The sequence below is a fragment of the Rhinolophus sinicus genome, chromosome 17 (genome assembly GCF_057876585.1).
Source record: "Rhinolophus sinicus isolate RSI-liver-muscle chromosome 17, RSI-T2T, whole genome shotgun sequence".
NCBI lineage: Eukaryota > Metazoa > Chordata > Mammalia > Chiroptera > Rhinolophidae > Rhinolophus > Rhinolophus sinicus.
The window spans coordinates 196,692,522-196,708,882 of NC_142517.1; the positions used below are offsets into that span (position 1 = coordinate 196,692,522).

At 56.1% G+C, this 16,361-nt stretch overlaps 2 protein-coding genes across 4 annotated transcripts in view; one reads left to right on the plus strand and one right to left on the minus strand.

Moving 5' to 3' along the window:
• PNKD (PNKD metallo-beta-lactamase domain containing) overlaps positions 1-16,361 on the plus strand; it is a 58,160-nt gene that overhangs the window by 3,046 nt on the left and 38,753 nt on the right. The gene's annotated exons all lie outside the window — the stretch shown is intronic.
• Positions 154-16,140, minus strand: TMBIM1 (transmembrane BAX inhibitor motif containing 1). Of its 3 annotated transcripts, none has more exons than XM_074313229.2 (12): positions 16,006-16,140; positions 7,150-7,391; positions 5,923-6,017; positions 5,069-5,133; positions 4,857-4,910; positions 4,388-4,438; positions 3,840-3,879; positions 3,564-3,601; positions 3,298-3,385; positions 2,908-3,003; positions 1,927-1,980; positions 154-1,538 (listed from the first exon to the last, which is right to left on the minus strand). In XM_074313229.2, the coding sequence occupies exons 2-12, from the start codon at positions 7,349-7,351 to the stop codon at positions 1,392-1,394; spliced, it is 930 nt and encodes a 309-aa protein (XP_074169330.1). In that variant the 5' UTR covers positions 7,352-7,391; positions 16,006-16,140; the 3' UTR covers positions 154-1,391. The 3 variants fall into 3 exon arrangements, with proteins under 3 accessions (XP_074169330.1, XP_074169336.1, XP_074169342.1); XM_074313235.2 differs by lacking the exon at positions 16,006-16,140 and adding an exon at positions 14,096-14,231; XM_074313241.2 differs by lacking the exon at positions 16,006-16,140 and adding an exon at positions 10,726-10,883.

A 16,361-nucleotide genomic window follows, 5' to 3' on the forward strand; every position in this document is an offset into this window, starting at 1 on the left:
AGGAAGCACTGCGGCATAGTATTTAGTTATGTTAGAAAAGGTGGAAGATAGCAAGCCAGAATGCAAAGGTTGGAAGTGGACGCTGTGGGGAGAGCCAAACTGGTACTCCCTGAGCTGACACCTTAAAGTGAAGCAAACCAGAGCCAAACAGGGTTTTAACTTCTAAACATAAAACTTTATTACATTTCTAGTTACATCCTTTTGTGTGATATACTCAGGACTGAGGACTTACTAGGGAGTCCTAATTATACCCTTGGGCTGACTTGGTTTCCTCCCCACCCGATAGAGCGACCCCTCTCCCTCTTCCCCCTTCCAGCTTAAGGCACTTAGAGCCACAAGAAAGCAGTAGCTGGCTGGAGAAATGGGGTTCCAGTATAAAATTCACCAGTAAGTGTTAAGAACAAACAGAGAGGAAGTCTCCTTCCTCTCAGGGCCCTCCCCAAGGTTAGCAGAAGAACACCAAAGCTTCCATGGGTGCCATAGTAGGCTTCCATCTCTCAGACCACGCAGGGGACCTCAAGGCATTTTCCCTGCCTCTAGCCCAATCTCTTCATCCTGGTTACTTCCTGGATCTAACCACCCCGTCTCCTGACCTGTGCCCCTCACTTTCTGCTTTGAGCAGCCTGAGCACAGGAAGCAAGAGATCCCTCTGACCAGTGATCCCAGAAGCCCCCAGGAGGCCCTAGGCAGTTTTGGAGAATGGGGCCCAGATAGCCGTGGACCTGCTGTCTCTGCTGCTGCCACCACCAGAGGAAGCCCAGGGTAGATGCAGCTCAGTATTGGCCTGTGCTTGACTTTGCTTGCTCTTCTCCCCACCCCCCCACCCGGATAAACAGTATATACGTGCCATCAAAAGAAGAGGGGTTGAATCTAGGGGTACCCATGGGCACAGATCTCTTCAATCTTCCTGAGCCAGGAAGCGCCAAGGTTTGCCAAAGGAATACAGGGTAATGGCTTAGGAGTCCCGGAGGCTGGGGACAGAGCTCTCCAGCTCTGGTGGAGGAAATGGCTCCGGCTCCCTAGCCCAGAGTCTACGGCAGAGGTGGGAGGGAAAACCTCATCACCTTGAGGTCGCTTCTGCCTCCTTCCCTTTTAGCTGTAGACTAGGCTCTTTTCATCCCTGCCCCCGCTGGCCCCAGCTGTTAAGAATTTGGAGCCACATAGCGGGTGGAGGTAGAAGGCACATCTTCAGCCTAGTACCTGCTAAGTCCACCATAGGCAAGAGTTAGTCCCCAGTTCCTCCAGCCTCACCAGGTGGCACTTGCACATCCATAGCCAGAGGCCACCCACGCCAGGACAGAAAGGAAACTGAGGGGAAGGATAGGGGTCTGGGGCCCAGACCCTGATCACAGGGCCCAGCCCTCAGGGTGGAGCAGAACTGGGGGTGCTCCTTAATCGCGACTCCCCACCAGCTGCAGCACGAAGGTGAAGATGTAGACGATGTCTGTGTATATCTGCAGGGCGCCCGTGATGTAGTCCTCCGGGCTGATGGTGTGCTTCCGGTTCCCCAGGACCAGCTGCGTGTCATAGGCCAGGAACTGCAGGGGCGGGAAGGCCGAGTGAGGACCGCGGGCACAGGGCCCAAGCTTATTTCCCGTCAGCAGATCTGTCCCCAGAGCCTGTGCCATGCAGTGTGCTTAGGGGACACGATACGTGGTCTCTACCCTCAAGAAGTTCACAGGCCAGAAAGGGAGAGACACACCCCATCTACAGTATAGCCTGCTGAGTGTTCTGGAGCAGGTGGCGTGAGCAAAAGAAGGCGGAAATGCCCAGATAAGCAGAGGACCCTCTTGACAGTGGGGAGATGGAAGGGTAGTTGTGACCGCACTCCCTGCCCCCCAAGCAGCCTAAATTCATGCTCCATCCATTCAGCTCCTCTTCTCCACCCTCAGCTCCCCTTCCCAGAGGGAGTAGGGCCTTACTCACCAAGGTGAAGCAAATGGCCCCCAGAGCAGCATAGACCATATGGACCCAATAAATCTGGGGAGAGGGAACAGGGATGGTGTTAGAAATCTTAGCAAAGCATGCACCAAGGCAGGCCCTCAGGACCAGCTTCCCCCAGGATTCTGGCATCCAAGTGGGGAGATCCAGGAAGCTACCTGCATGAAAGGACTAGCTCTGCCTTCCAGATCCTGGAGAATGGTAACATACTGGGCAGAGAAAACAAGCCATCCTCCAATGGCCACAGAAAAATAATTTCCAAAGTGAGTTAAGCTACAGAGGTGTCTACTATACTTCTGGAACAAAGAAGGTGGTGGAATTACAGCTCTGGGCGGGGCGGACCCCGGCATGTACTGGTTGAAGAGCCCATCACCTTTCCCCCCAGCCATGGTCCACCTTCAGGAGAGTGGATCTTGCAGCCCAGCCTGGGAGGGACAGATTAAAGAAGAGGGCTAGGACGGAACACCAGCCACTCTGATGAAATCAGAATCAGATGGCACCCCAAGGGCATCCCTGCTGTCCAGAGGGCACGGCCAGCCCTTCTGTTCATATGCTTCCGCTTCCAGCACTGTTCTCCCCTCCCCGCCATGAGGCTCTGCTCAGCCTAAGGCCTCATGCTCTCCCCAGCCAACTAGGATGAAAGAGGAGTTGGATGTGATTCCTAAGGTCCCTTCCACCCAGCCGTCTGCCTCCTGGCTCCTAGTCTCAGCGGTGAGAGCTCACCTCCTACTTTCACAGGAATTCTGTGACACTGTCCAAGGTCTCAGGCTCCTAGGGCCTTCTGTCGCTAAAGAGGGTACTATCCGCTAATCCAAAGGTGGGGCCTCGGCACTGGTGCCTTTGCTGGCCAGTCGAGAGGTTCTGGAAGTCAGAGCCTGCCCGGAGGCGTGTGGGCCTGCTACATTCGTTATACAGAAGGTCTCTGAGCACTGGGTTCACTGACCCCTGCTCTCCTGGGACACTTACATATTTGAAGGCCAGCACAATGGCACTGACAATCCCAGTCACCATCATCACAATTCCCAGGACACAGAAGAGGCCTGTGCATGAGGTGAAGTCCACCTGCCAGGAAGGAGAAAGGTGGCACCTGTCAGATGAATGCCACAACTAGCAGCCCCACCAGACCGGCCCTGCCTCCCCAAACCAGGGAGCCCCAGTGCTGCCCCCTGGGGGACACGGAGTGATCGTGACATTCTAAGGGCAGACACAGGAAGCAGTCTTGGTGTAGCTATGAAGGGAAGGGGATTAGAGTATCGAAGGGAAAGCCCGTGTAGAGGTCTGGCCCTCCCAGGCCCACTCAAGTGCCGAGCCTTAAGGGCCAGGTCTGTACAAGAGAGGGGGGTGGGATGGCCTCACCTTGGTCTGGAAGCAGAAGATGGTGACGGAAATGGACACCACAGCAGTGATGATCATTGCAATGATGACGGCTTTGGTTCCATAAAAGCTGAGGGAAGGGGTTAAGAGAGGCCAAGGCATAAGCCACGTCTGACTGACTTTGAAACCACCACTTCCGGAAGCATCCCGCCCAGAATCCCCCCTGCAGGTGACTGCCCGCCCAGGGCTGCCCTACTGCCCCGTAACACACACTTCCCAAGGTCATGGGAGTTTGTCCCTGAATGTACCTGGAAATGGCGCCAGTCATATAGCCCATGGCAAGCGTCTAAGGGAAGGAGAGACAAGAGTGAAACACTTAAGAGGGGAATGGCCATGGTGGGGCGCTACAACTGGGGGTGAATGTGACTGAGGAGGAAAGAGGCAGCCCCTGAGACCGAGGCAGGGGTCAGGATTAGGTGGGCGAGAGAGCCAGAGGCAGCTTCTACAGCAGCGTTCCCTTCCCTTCCCTGAGACCACCCTCCCTCACACCCTCTCCACTACCCCCTCCACCCTTCTAGACTTACAAAGACGGTCAGCAGGATGATGTTCCATGGGAAACGGCGTCTGAAGGGAAAGAAACCACGAGTAAGGGACGTGGGGCCAGCCAGGTATCAGACTCCTCTAGCAGAAGGAAGTTCTTGGCTTGTGTGCCTAGAGATTAGGCCTTGACGTGGGGGAGGGGAGGCTGGCTTGGCCTTTGGTACCTGCTCAGGTGTTCTATGCAGGGACAACATGGGGCAATAGGACAGACCGGGGCTATGGAGCCACAAAGACCTGGATTCGTTTGCAGCTCTCACCCTATCTGTGTGACTGAGAAAGTTACTCAGCCTCTCTGAGCCTTGGGTTCTTCCTAGTTTTTAAATGGTTAAAATGCTACATATCTTGCAGGGTTGCTTTAGGAATAATAACTACCGGTTAACTAGATCCCACACAGGCTGAAAATGCTGTCATCTCATTACTGCTTATAAGTGTCCATTCAGCTGCGCTAAGCAATCCCCTTTCTTTCGAAACTATTTGACCCCACTCCTGCCCCCTGCCATCCCTTCTCCCTGTCTAAGATTCTGGGACTTACCTGGGGCCCTCGCAGCAGGCAAGGGTCAAGTAGGTAGCCAGGAAGACAGCACTGGGGAGAAAGAGACAGGAAGTAGTCCGCAGGCCCGATGTGCTTCTTGGCCCCCTGGCCCGGCCTGGCAGCACTCACGGGCCCACAGAGCTGTCTGCAAGTCTAAGGGGCAGCTACCCAACAGGACAAGACCACCTCAGCCAAGGGCACTGAGAACCTCTGTAACGGGATTTGGCCAGGAAGAGGGTGAGGTGACTGCAGCAGATAGGCTAACAGAACGTGGGGACCATTTAGCTGTCTGCGTGCTGCCACCAGTTCCCCACCTGTACTCTTAGGGCTCTGTGCTGCTGTTACTCCTCACTGGGTGGCACACACCCACACTTCCCAAATCGGGTGGCAACCTGGAGGGCCCCTCTCAGAAAGCCTGTGATCCCTGCCCGTCCTCTCGGCGCCCAGCAGGGAAGGTGCGGACACTCACTAGGAAGCATAGTAGACAGCCTGGTTTCTCCTCACAAACTCCCCGACGGGCTGCCTGTGGAGCAGGGGGGACAAGGGAGGAGTCACAGCCATCCCCCCCACCCCGCCCACATCCAACTCTGCTTGCCCTCCCCACCCCAGCCCTGGCAGGTGCCCCAGCCGCGGGCCCAGGACCCCAGAGCGGGTGACGGGCGGGGAGGCTGAGAGACTCACACAAAGGTGAAGATGGCGATGATGGCCACTGTGATGAGCAGCTGGATGGAGATGATGGTGTAAACCTGAAACACAGCTGCGTCACCACCACCCCTGGCCCTTCCCCAGGCAGCAGCCAGCCCCCCCACCCACCCCCTCATCACCCTGCTCCTCCCACCCCTGGCCCCTCCCCAGGCAGCAGCCAGCCCCAAGACCACGAGGCCCCAAAGGTCCTACACCGTCACCCTTCTCCTGTCACCTTCTCCTCCGCTGTCTGTCAATGGTCAGGAGGGGCTCCTCCTCCATTTGGAAGGACCTACTCTTTGTTTCCACTGAGAGGCCAGGCCCAGCGCGGAGCCTGGCTCAGTACTATAACCTTACGGCTGACCCACCCGCCTCCCTGTCTGACATCCAGCCTCAGTTTACTGCTTACTTCCCCTGCCTCACGGAACGGCCACGTGTGGCCTCCACATTTGTAGCAGTTCAGGCTGCCATCTGCCAGGTATCTACACAGCAGGGCACTGTGCAGACATGAGCTGAGGGGTGGGGGGGCTACAAACCAGCGTGATCATTTCTAGCTTTGAGTTGTTTACAGTCGAACACAAGAAAGAAATTTGGGGAGGGCAGAATACTTTGTGGAGCCTGCTGAGATTTTCCAGGATTGAATCTGTCCCCTACCCCAAACCAGGTCACGGAAAGAGGAGCAAAAGGTTAGGGAACGGGAGTCAGAACAGCACGGGGCTAGGGAGCGAGAACCTGGAAGGCAGCAGCACATTCCTATGGGAATGAGTACCCTGGGGCTGATAGGGCCCCTCACACCCCCGTTCCCACAGCCCGAGGGGCCCAGGCACCCCGCCCCCCAGCCTGGGTCTCACCTTTCGGATGAAGCTGTGTCGGACTTTCACGTCATCCCACTCTCCATGCCCGAAGTTGTCACTCACTGCTCTCTCCTCCCCGTCATAGCCTGGGCCTGGGGACAGATCACATATGACCAACTGGGAACCTGGAACATGGGGCCTCAATCCCAAAGCCTCTGGGACGTTATCGCAAAGTCTCAGGTATCTTCAGCCAAAAGACAAGTGTTATAACTTTAACTCCTTTGCCCAAGCCAGGTCCTCTCGATGCCCGAAGTGAGGCAGAGCTGGCCTGGGCAACACACGGAGTCATGTGCCCCGTCACAAAGGAGCTTCGGTTAAAGCCATCCCATCAGCATGCACGCACTGAGGGTAAGGGTGCCCAGCCCACACCCGGGGGCTCTGGGGCCTCCGCCAGCAGGGCTCAGTCCGGTGAGGAAGCCAGGCAGGTGCAGAGCTTGGAGCATCAGCCAGAGGAGCTGGGCTGAGGTCGGAGCAGGGGACTCAGGGATGGAAGGAGGAAAAGGCAGAAACACAGCATGTGTGTGGAGGGCGGAGAAGATGTACAGACCATGATGTACGCCAGGCCAACATGAGGACTCAGGGAAAACAGACATGTTGGGTACATGGTCAGAGGACGAGGCCGGACCTGAGCTTAGAGCAGAGCAGATGAGCGTGGCCGCGCTCCAGGGCTCCAGGCTGCAGGGCCTCAAGACATTCCTTGAATGCCTCCTTGGGAACTGCTTTCTCATCTCATCTCATTTCTGACCAAACAGAGCGTGTACTTGCCGTGGCGTTCACCAAACATCCAAATGACTTGTGGATGTTTGTAAAAAGCAGATGTTACCTTAAAGGATGAGGATTTGTCAGCCCCGAGTTAAAAGGAAAAAAAGGGGTTTAGGTTCCAAAGGCAGAGAGCGTCGGAGTGGCTGGCAGCTGCCTGCGTAGCAAGGGCCTCTAAGGTAACCACTGCGAAGTAACGAATTACTCCATTCAGCCACTTTCTCCTGTGACGTGTAAGTTCTGGGGTGTGTTATGGACTCAGTCTCCCTGCGGAATAAAGGCGCCAGCAGGTGGTCCAGGGGGGCTAGGTGCTGAGGGGAGAAGTGGGGAGGTGACAGGAAATGGAGAGATGAAAAAAGGAAGGAAAGGAGGTGGCCTCAGGTACTGCAAGTGTTCCTCTCTCCCCTCTCCCCCCCCAGGCCACCCCCCATCCCACCCCCCACCAGCCACCCTTCAGGGACTCACCGTAGTTCATGGGCATTGGATGGACGGGGGGCATAGGCTGTGGGTAGCCACCAGGATGACCGAAGCCAGGCTGTGGGTAGGCAGGGTAGGCAGGGTACCCACCAGGCAGGACAGACGGCTGCCCATAGCCCCCCTGGGGAGGAGGGCCAGGGTACAGGGGGTTGCGGTCCTCATATGGAGGTGGGGCGCTGGGGTTGGACATGGCCACTCAAGGGCTGAGGGGAGACCCCAGTTGCCGGGACCTGAAATGGGAGATAAGACAAGCAGTCATGAGTGCCCACGCCCAGCTTACTCAGTCCAGGCTGCCTCCGTGGAAGGGGACCCTCTATTTTCTCTCAATCATGGTGTGTCCTTCTCTGCCCACAGCCATCCTCCCCATCCCACTGCACCCCCTGCCCCTCGCCTTCACACCAGCTTTCGGTCCAAAGCCCTCCTCACCCACCATCGGAAAGGGGGGCATGATGCAGTGCAGGAGCCCGGAGGGGTCACTGGGCATCAGTGGGTGAGAGACCAGGCGCAGGGGCCTGGGAACGCCCCTGCGCTCATTTAAGAAAGACTTCTAGTGATCAGGGAAGAAGCCTGATGGCCCAGCAAAGCCTGGTGAGTCCCCGAGCCAGCTGGGACCAGCCCCCATGGCAGCCTGCAGGAGCGGCAGGCCTGGGAGGAGCCAAGGCCCAGAGTTGGGGGTGGGGGAGGCGGCGAGGACAAGCTCTCCCTGGAGCTGGAGGCACCAGGCCCGGAGGGGGAGGGCTGAAGGACCTGGCAAGCTGAGTCAGAGGACGCCTGAATCCTAGGGGAGTGGGTGCGCGGGGCTGGCCGCCAGGGCTGGGAGGCCACACAAAACGCTGCCTGAGACGGGACTTTCTGGTTCCTTTAAATAACAGCCTAGGAGTGTCACACCTATGGCTGCCACTGCTCTCTTCATGGCCTTGCAGGGAGTGGGTCGTGCTCGCAGGGCCCTAACGCCCCCTGGGAGGGGACACGTGTTTTGAACCCCGGGTTATCTGGTATCTGTGACTCCTGCCCGGTCCCCCCAGGGGCAGTGGCTCGCCGGGAAGACAGAGCACTGAGGATTCAGGCCATGAGGTCCAGTCAGTACCTTTCCTGCGGTAGGAAGAGCCCCACAGCAGGGACATCTGGGGGACAAGGAAGAGGACAGGAAAGCTAGAAGGGACCTCCAGGTTTTACGGCCCCCAAATGCTCAATTCAGATGAGGGAACCAAGGCCCAGAACAGTGAAGCGATTCCCCAGGATCACAGAACTAGAAGCAGAATCAAGGCCTTCAGCGTCCTGGGTACGTGTGCCCTGTATTGTGCGGGTTCTGTGAGCCCCTCATGCCGTGCAAGTGTCCTCTGGGCCTGGTGTTCCTCTCTGAGGTGGCGGAGATGGGGGCTTAGGGAGAACTAAGGAGATCCTCGGAAGGCCCCTATTAGGGACAAGCCCTGACAGAGTCTGGGCCCCTTGACAGGGCCACCGGCTCTCCCTAGAGCATCTCCCAAGGGGCAGACCTTTAGGGTCCCACGGGGAGGAAGCACCCCCAAATCCAGGTCAGCAGACAGCCTCAGAGCCTCTGCTGGAAAAAAGGAAGAGCCCGCTTCTCTTTAGGACACGCTGCACAGTTCAGGGATCAGATAAAGGATTGTCTTATCTCTTCCCTCTTACACAACTGGGATAATTCAGAGGGGAAGGTGGCAGGGAGGGGCGGGGAGGAGGGATTGAATAACAGGCCAGGTCTCTAAATGGGTTATTCTGAGGAAAGCTGTTCTCCATCTTCCCAGAGCAAACGGACCAGAACAGCAAGAACGTGTCAGGTCAAAAATAAGAAAATGGGCCCTGACAGTGAGGGTGTAACACAGCAAACGAGGGGTCGTGGTGAAGGCTGCAGTGACCTAAGGAAACGGGGGGTAAAGAGGACCCGGGAAAACTGAAAACTGAGTGTTGTGAGTTTAAGAAACAGACATTTTTTCTGAAAATGTTTCAGGTTTATGGAAGGGTAGGGAAATATTCATAAGTAGTTACAATATGTAAATCTCCTTAACAGACTTTTAAAAAAGGAAGAATAAAAAATAGTCTCTTTCTCTGAGGCAAGAGGGTCCTTCTCCCCGTACCCCTCTAGCCACCCCCTCCAAAAAACCCCTTTTAACTCCACCAAGAGAAGGGTGGCCTGTTTGCAGGAAGAGGGATGTGCAGGTGACCTCTGGAGTCAGGTTACCTGTCATTATTACCATCATCTCAGCACCCCAGACCCATTTGACGGCCACCGTCCAGTTGGTGGTGGTTAACACTGGTTAACAGGCTGAACACGGCCCAAGAAAGTCCCTGTGGTCAGAAGCTCCAGCTGAGTCACTAAACAGTGTCACCAGGGCCCGGTCGGTCCTATTGCCTCCATGGGATGCGCCTCTGAAATGGGCTGAGTGGACCAGGTGATCTCTGAGCTCATTTCCAGCTCTTAACAGACTGGGATCCTGGGACTTACGCCTGCCTCTTGCCTGGCCAGCCAGCTGCCCCTCCTTCCCTCCTTCCTCGAAGCCAAGCCAGAAAAACAGGTCCCTCCTCCCTCCCCAGACCCAAGAGGAAATCAGGGAGAGCAACCCCAGCCTTAGATGGGCCACTGGGACTCCAGGGTTCCGGTCTAGTGCAGCAGGCTGCTGACTCACAAGGACTCCCTCTTCCCCTCCCCCCCCCCACCGTTGCCTCTTTTGGTTTCAGAGGGATTCACCAGTAGATCTGGCAACACAGAAGGTCACAGCCCAGTTCTCTGGTGCCTCAGCGACCAAGCCATGCTCACCAGAGACTGGCACTGACCATTTCACTTCATTATACCTCAGTTTCTCCACCTGGAAAATGGGTTTCACACTATAATAGTGCCCTCCAGAGTGGTAAAAATTAAATGAGAAAATACACAGAGAGCACTTACAACCGTGTCTGACCCTTGATAAACAGTTGACTACTTTTAGTTATTCTTTCATTAAATACGCACACTAGCCCAACAAAGTACATAATGTTGCTATTCCTATTTACAAATGCAGAAACAGTGACTTAGAAGAATGCAGTCACTTGCCCACGGTTACTTAGCTAGAGTGCGAGGAAGGCAAGCAAGACGTGAGCACCAAGACCGACCCCAAAGCCCCTGCTCTTAAACCCCGCTCAGATCCCTCTTTCGGAACCCTGTCATCGCTTCTCACGGCTTCCCGTCTAAGACACTGTAATGACAACGCGAGGCTTACACAGCAAGCGGATGCTGAACCATTCAGCCCCCTCCATGACACACCCCACCCCCCACCCCCCACCCCCCCACCCCGTTCCCAAACTCTGTGCTACCGCCAGAACAGGGCTGCCAGAGAGAGAGATTCTTAAATGTAAGAGCTGAAAGGAAACTTGATCAGTTAAGGCCAGTCAACCCCCGGCTTTACCAACCAGAGAGCCACAGTGCAGGGAGGCAGAGTGACCTGTCGTTGGTCACAAAGCTGGGCCTGGGCCGGGACTACATCCCAGATCTCTGGTGTAAAGGCCTGGGAACAGGAGACGGAGAGTGTCCAGGCAGTCAGGGGAGTGGCTGAGCTCGGCCACACTCACCTCTGAGCAATGCCAGACGGGCCGGAGCCTCGGGCCCAGGGCTGCCAGCGTTGGCAGCTTCTACGCCTGCTCCCTGGCTGCTGCCCGACCTAAGTGACGGCCACGGCCACTTCCTCCTCCTCAAGGCCTCGGCTAGGAATGAGATTTGGGGATGGCCTCTGCATAGGTTGTAGGGAAAGGGGGAAGTGGTCAGTGTTTACTTTCGGCTGTGACTAAAGATGGGAGCTGGAGAAGAATGAAGAGTCAAAAGGGGAGGAGGAGAAAGGAGGGAAAGGATCCAGAGGATGATTCATGACCAAAGACCAGAAACCAGGAATCAGGTCATCTAGGCTCGGCTGGTAGCTACTGGGGGGGCTCACAGTCTCTAGGGGCTGAAAAGGACCTTTAAGGTTCCCCACTGGAAGCTGGAATTTTCCTAAAACACAGTGGGCATTCAGCTTCTACTGGACACACTCCAGTGACAGGGAGCAAGGCAGCTGAATCACTAGCACTTTCTTCTTCACAAGGCCTGCTGTGAAGACATGCAGGCCTGCCCGTCCCTGCCACATTACAGATCCAAGTTTGCTTCTGTGTCTCACGGCCTCGGTCCCTCATCAGGAAGGAGCCAGAACCTCTCCTTTCTCCGGCAGGACCCCCAGACACAGCCATCACAGGAGCAGAAGTGGGTGTGCTCCAATGCAAGGCTGGCTGTCCATCAAGGTTTTCAGATGCAGCCGTGAGGAAGCATCTCCTTCCCCTGGGAGGGCGGCCAGCGTGCTCCCAGCTCCCAGCGGCTGGGGTCCCGGCTCAGGCTCCCCTGGGTGCGTCTGAAGGGTTAAGACTCTGGAATCTGCAGAAAGTCCTGAGCTTCTGGGGTTACAGCAAGAGGGTGTGTGTATTGGCGGGAGGGGCGGAAAGAAGCAGCTGACTGGTCCAGGCAGCATGCCCTCCTCCCTGCCAGGAATGGATGCCCAGAGTCAGAATGGAAAGAATAGCTCAGCGTGTGCATCTCAGGAAACTCCACCCAGCAGGCATAGGAGTGCAGCCCCTGGCCCTCTGTGACGGGGTCTCTGACGACAGTCTCTTTACCTCCCTCTTCCTTTACCTTCCCCAACTCCCCCCGTTGTCCCCTCCCCACCAAGAAAACATTTCACCCTCCTACCCCAGACATAGCCACCAGGGCAGAGGATTAAAAAGATATACCCAGGTGTGTCTGGGCAAGTCACCAGGCCTGACACACATGGACCGAGGGGCCCAGAATCAACGTACCCTTCTGTCCACCTGGCCCCTGGGATTAATAGGATGACACTGAGCAGATCTAAAAATTGAAACGTCAGAGCTGGAATGGACTCTAGAAATCATCCAGTCACGTGACAGACAAGGAAACCCCAGAGCCAAGCAAGTTCCTGCCCCAGCCCATGACAAGCCCTCTGGGTCATGGGTTTGGAACTTCATTCCCAGCCCTGCCCACTGTCTGAGAACTCTGAGAAACAGAAGCAAGCACACACACCACCGAGGCGGAGCCAGAACACACCACCCATTCCTCCCGTTCTCTGTGCCCTCCTGCTCAGAAACAGATAAGACTGCCAGCCCGTGACTTCCCGCCCAGTCCCCGGTCACTGGCCAGGGCGGCCTGTCTCCAACCAAACACTGACAGGGATGGCTCCCGTGTCCAAGGAAGGGGAGGCCGCCCTGGAGAGCAGGGAGGACCCAGGCAGCCACAGCTCCTGCACCCCCCTCTTGGGGGCAGAACTGGACCTCAGTGTGTGTCATCCAGAGACCCAGGCCAGTCGGTAGTCAGAGTGGCCTGGGACTGCAGATAAGGAAAACGGGAGCCACTAAGCAGGCAGGGAAGGAAGAGAGCCACTTACCAGGGACTAAGGCACACAGGAGCGTCTCAATGGCCTTGTGAGATTATGAGATACATGTTCTCATCCCCGTTCTAGATGACAAAACTGAAACTCAGGGAAAAACCGATCTAAGGGACCACAGCAGGAGAACAGCAGAGATGGGTTTGAACCCAGGTCTCATGTCTGATTTTAAAGTTCACATCCTTTGCTTTTACACCTCCCTGGAGCAGAAGCCCCTGAGACACCCCCACCCGTGTGGACTAGGCCAGCACTCAGGGCGACCGAGGTAGAAAGACCTTTGCTGTTGCTAATCGGTCCCTTTCCCTGGTGGAACGTCAGTCTAGGCCGGGGCCCTGGGTTAGGGGGCAGGGAGCTTGTTCTTGTCCTGGCCCTGGTCCCAGCGCCACTGTATGAGTCAGGGAGGCCACTTCACCTCCCTGGACTCAGTTTCCTCAGCCATAAATGAGTCCACGGAACCAAAAGATCAAGTCCATGCCAACTCCACAGGAGGCTTCAGGGCAGAATGACCTACTTCCTAAGGAATCTACATTGAAGTCACGTTTACAGGGCTGGAGGACCGTCCACAGAGGCAGAGGCCTGTGGCATGCTCTGGGCATGCGAGTGGCCATAACTCCCTCTCCTCCCAAACTGCCCCCATCTTGTCCTCTGGACCCTGTGGCCAGCATCTCCGAGGGGCTCACTCACCCCAGACCCTCCAGAGAAACAGTAGCACTAGAAAAGAAAATGAGGCGCCGCCTCCCCTTCCACTGGGTTCAAGTTCTAACTGTACCACCAACTAGTTGTGAGAATCCAGGCAGATGACCTCCCTTGGTCTCCTTTTCCCCCAAATCAGCCCACATGGGGGAGAGGGGGAGGGGTCCGTCACCGGAACCAGAGAGCAGAGCTAGAATCACCAAGCCAGACATTTCCTGACCGCTCGAAAGCCCACTGCCCCCAGGAGATGGGAATGGATGAGCTCTGAAAACAGATCAGTCTGAAAAATAATCCATATCCCCTTTTGGAAATTCACAAGGCACGATGGCATATGAGGCCTCTGAGAAGGCCTGCAGTGAGCAATCCTGCTCAACTTTAACCCAGCGTCCTTTCAAACTTCCTTAAGCCTGAAACATTTTATCAAAGCACACCCAATTAATCTCTTGTGGGCTACTAACCAGGCCACCTTTTTTTAAACATAGACCCAACCCTAAAGATGATTCATGCCCTAACTCCTCAAATCTTTATTTTTAATTGAGGATAACTGAAATATAACATTATATTAGTTTCAGGTGTACCACATAATGATTCGCGATATTTGTATACACTGCAAAATGATCGCCACACTTAAGTCTAGTTACTATCCGTCACCATACAAAGTTACAAATTATTTTTCTTGTGACAAGAACTTTTAAGATTTACTGTCTTAGCAACTTTCAAGTATGCTCTATCTTATTATTGTCTATTATCTTATTATTGACTAACCTCTCATGTCTTAAAAACCCCTGTCCTTACACCCAGCCCCTCAGAGTAGTCACATTACATACCAGTTATGCCCCCTCACTGCCAGGAGAGTCAGCTCAATGCCAGGATCTGCTCCAAGGGTCCTTCCTCTTCTCCCCCTCCCCTGCAGCTGCTGTTATAATCTCCTTACTGCCAAGGGCTGGGTGACATCTCCAGCTAGCACTGAACCAGGAAGCTGGCACCCTCTGACATTAGCTTCATGTGATAGGAGGAAACACAAATCATTACAAAAATAAGGACTCATTCTTATCTTTCTACCTGACCGGTACGTTGAGTACTTCTGGATATCATTTCTACTTCAAACCAGACCTAGGTTTTGGCCTAGAATTCCAGAATCTTAGGGTTGGAAGATTGTATCAAGTCCATCCCTCCATGGCGTTTCCAACAGAATACGCCAGAATGCCTACTTCAGGGCTTTATGGTTACGTAGCAGAGGCCTTCTTCCCAGAGAGCTGTATCAGCTTCCACTCTCTGGCCCTCCCAGGGCAGCCCTCTAAAAACACACAAGTGTGTGTCCCTTCTCTGAGGTTTCTGCTCTTTCTGAAGGGCCCAGGGTAAGAAGTTTGGGGGACGGAAGTGCTCTGAGGTGGGTGTATTCCCATGGGAGGAGGCTGAGCTGAGGTGGCTATTACCTCAGCTCATGACACGAGGTTCTCCCCGTATTTAAGGTATAACCCCATCATTACCTCTCTGATGTGCCCATTTTTACAAGTGAGGCCCTGAGATGGTGCCACAAGAAGACAGAGGAAGCCAGGGCCCTCGACACTGTGTGGTCCCACCCCTATTTTCCTGAGTTACAAATTGGGCCTCTGGGTCCTCATGACTGTAGAGACTGGGAGAGCAGACCAGTGAGAAGGAAGCATGGCTTCCCCTTGTCCTAGCAAAGCAGCCCCAGGGAAGCACCTGGCTCCCCATGCCAGCACTGGCCAGACCAAAGGCGCCAGCTTTGAAACCAAAGCTCACCAGCGAGATGAATATTTCAGAGCCCCAGAGAACTGGACACCTGAGGGACCTTCCATGACATGTGGATCTGACCCCGGCTCCCAGGCCTACCATCACTTGTCCCATGGAGGCCACAGTGGGCCCAGGGAGGACAGACACCCCCTTACCACCCACCCCACCCACCGCCCCGCCCAGACGACAAGAAGTGATGGCGCACACACAAGATCAGGGCTAAGCCTCCCAGCATTCTTCCTCTGCTTGCTCCCCCACTGTCCCCTGGCTGCTCCCCCCGTCTCCACTGGTGTACCCCTTTTCCTTTCCCCATTCTCCAGGCCCAAGGAGGCCAGGAGGAGGACGGTACTTCCCCTGTAGCTTTCGGAACCCAGACTGAGGGCGGACGCAGGAAGCAGGCAAGCTGAGGCAAAGTCACAGCGACAGAGGCGGCTACTTTCCTACGCGGGGGGAGTGGGGGAAGGCTGCTCGCTGCTTCTGCCCTGCCCCGACCTAGGGCTCCGTATTCCCCTCCGCACTCGAATATTCCTTCACCTGTCTACACCAGGCTGGCACCCGGGAGTGCAGGGCCGACCAGAGGAGGGGGCTGGGCCCTCCCTCCCACCCGCTGAGGGCCCATGAGAGCCCTCACTCTACGCACAGCTGGCCACCCCGGGACTGGCCCTGTGGACACGCCCTGCGACAGACACGCGCCAGAAAGAGGGGCACATGACACCCTCAGACCCTGGCACCCTCGCCCGGTGCCCACAACCAGCCGCTCGACTCCCAAGGATAAAGAGGCGACACTCGTCCGCCCCGGGGGCACAGGGCAAGCGAAACTCCAACCGAGAGGGCGATGGATCCCCGTTCTAGCACCAGCTCCCGGGCCGGCAGCGGGCCCGGCCCGCCGCACACTCCGAGAAAGTTTTGGACCCCGCCCCAGCGCCGCCCCAGCCCCAGCTTGGTCCCCGCCGACCCCGGCCCCAGGCCCCTGGCTTGCCTGGCCGTTGTAGAAGGTGCGCTCCCGGCCTCCAGGCGTCGCGAGTCCGGAACCGTGCGCAGGCCTGGGCTGGGGCTGGGGCTCCGCGCCCCGCCCCGTCGCGCCGTTCCTGTGGGGCGGGGCCTCGGGGCGCCGCCAGGGGGCGCTGGGGTCCGCCCAGGTCCCAGCCGCGTCTGCCCTGAGGCCCCAACGAATTACTACTAGTATTTTCGGATTTAAAGGGCATATGTGACCATTGATGAAAACAGAAAACACACAAATACAGGAAGAAAAGCACTTCTTTCCACCCCCTCCTGACTCCCAGCGGGAAGCGCTTGCTTTTGGTGCTTCTTTGCCTTTACGTATCTTGTTTTTCT

What these genes read in the sequence shown, in the direction of transcription:
- TMBIM1 (XM_074313229.2), bottom strand. Translation starts at nt 7,351, where the DNA reads ATGTCCAACCCCAGCGCCCCACCTCCATATGAGGACCGCAACCCCCTG. An exon ending in TTGTGCTGGCCTTCAAATAT is followed by an intron (nt 1,981 to 2,907) that starts GTAAGTGTCCCA and finishes CCCTCTCCCCAG; the next exon opens with ATTTATTGGGTCCATATGGT. An exon ending in GGGCCATTTGCTTCACCTTG is followed by an intron (nt 1,539 to 1,926) that starts GTGAGTAAGGCC and finishes CCGCCCCTGCAG; the next exon opens with TTCCTGGCCTATGACACGCA.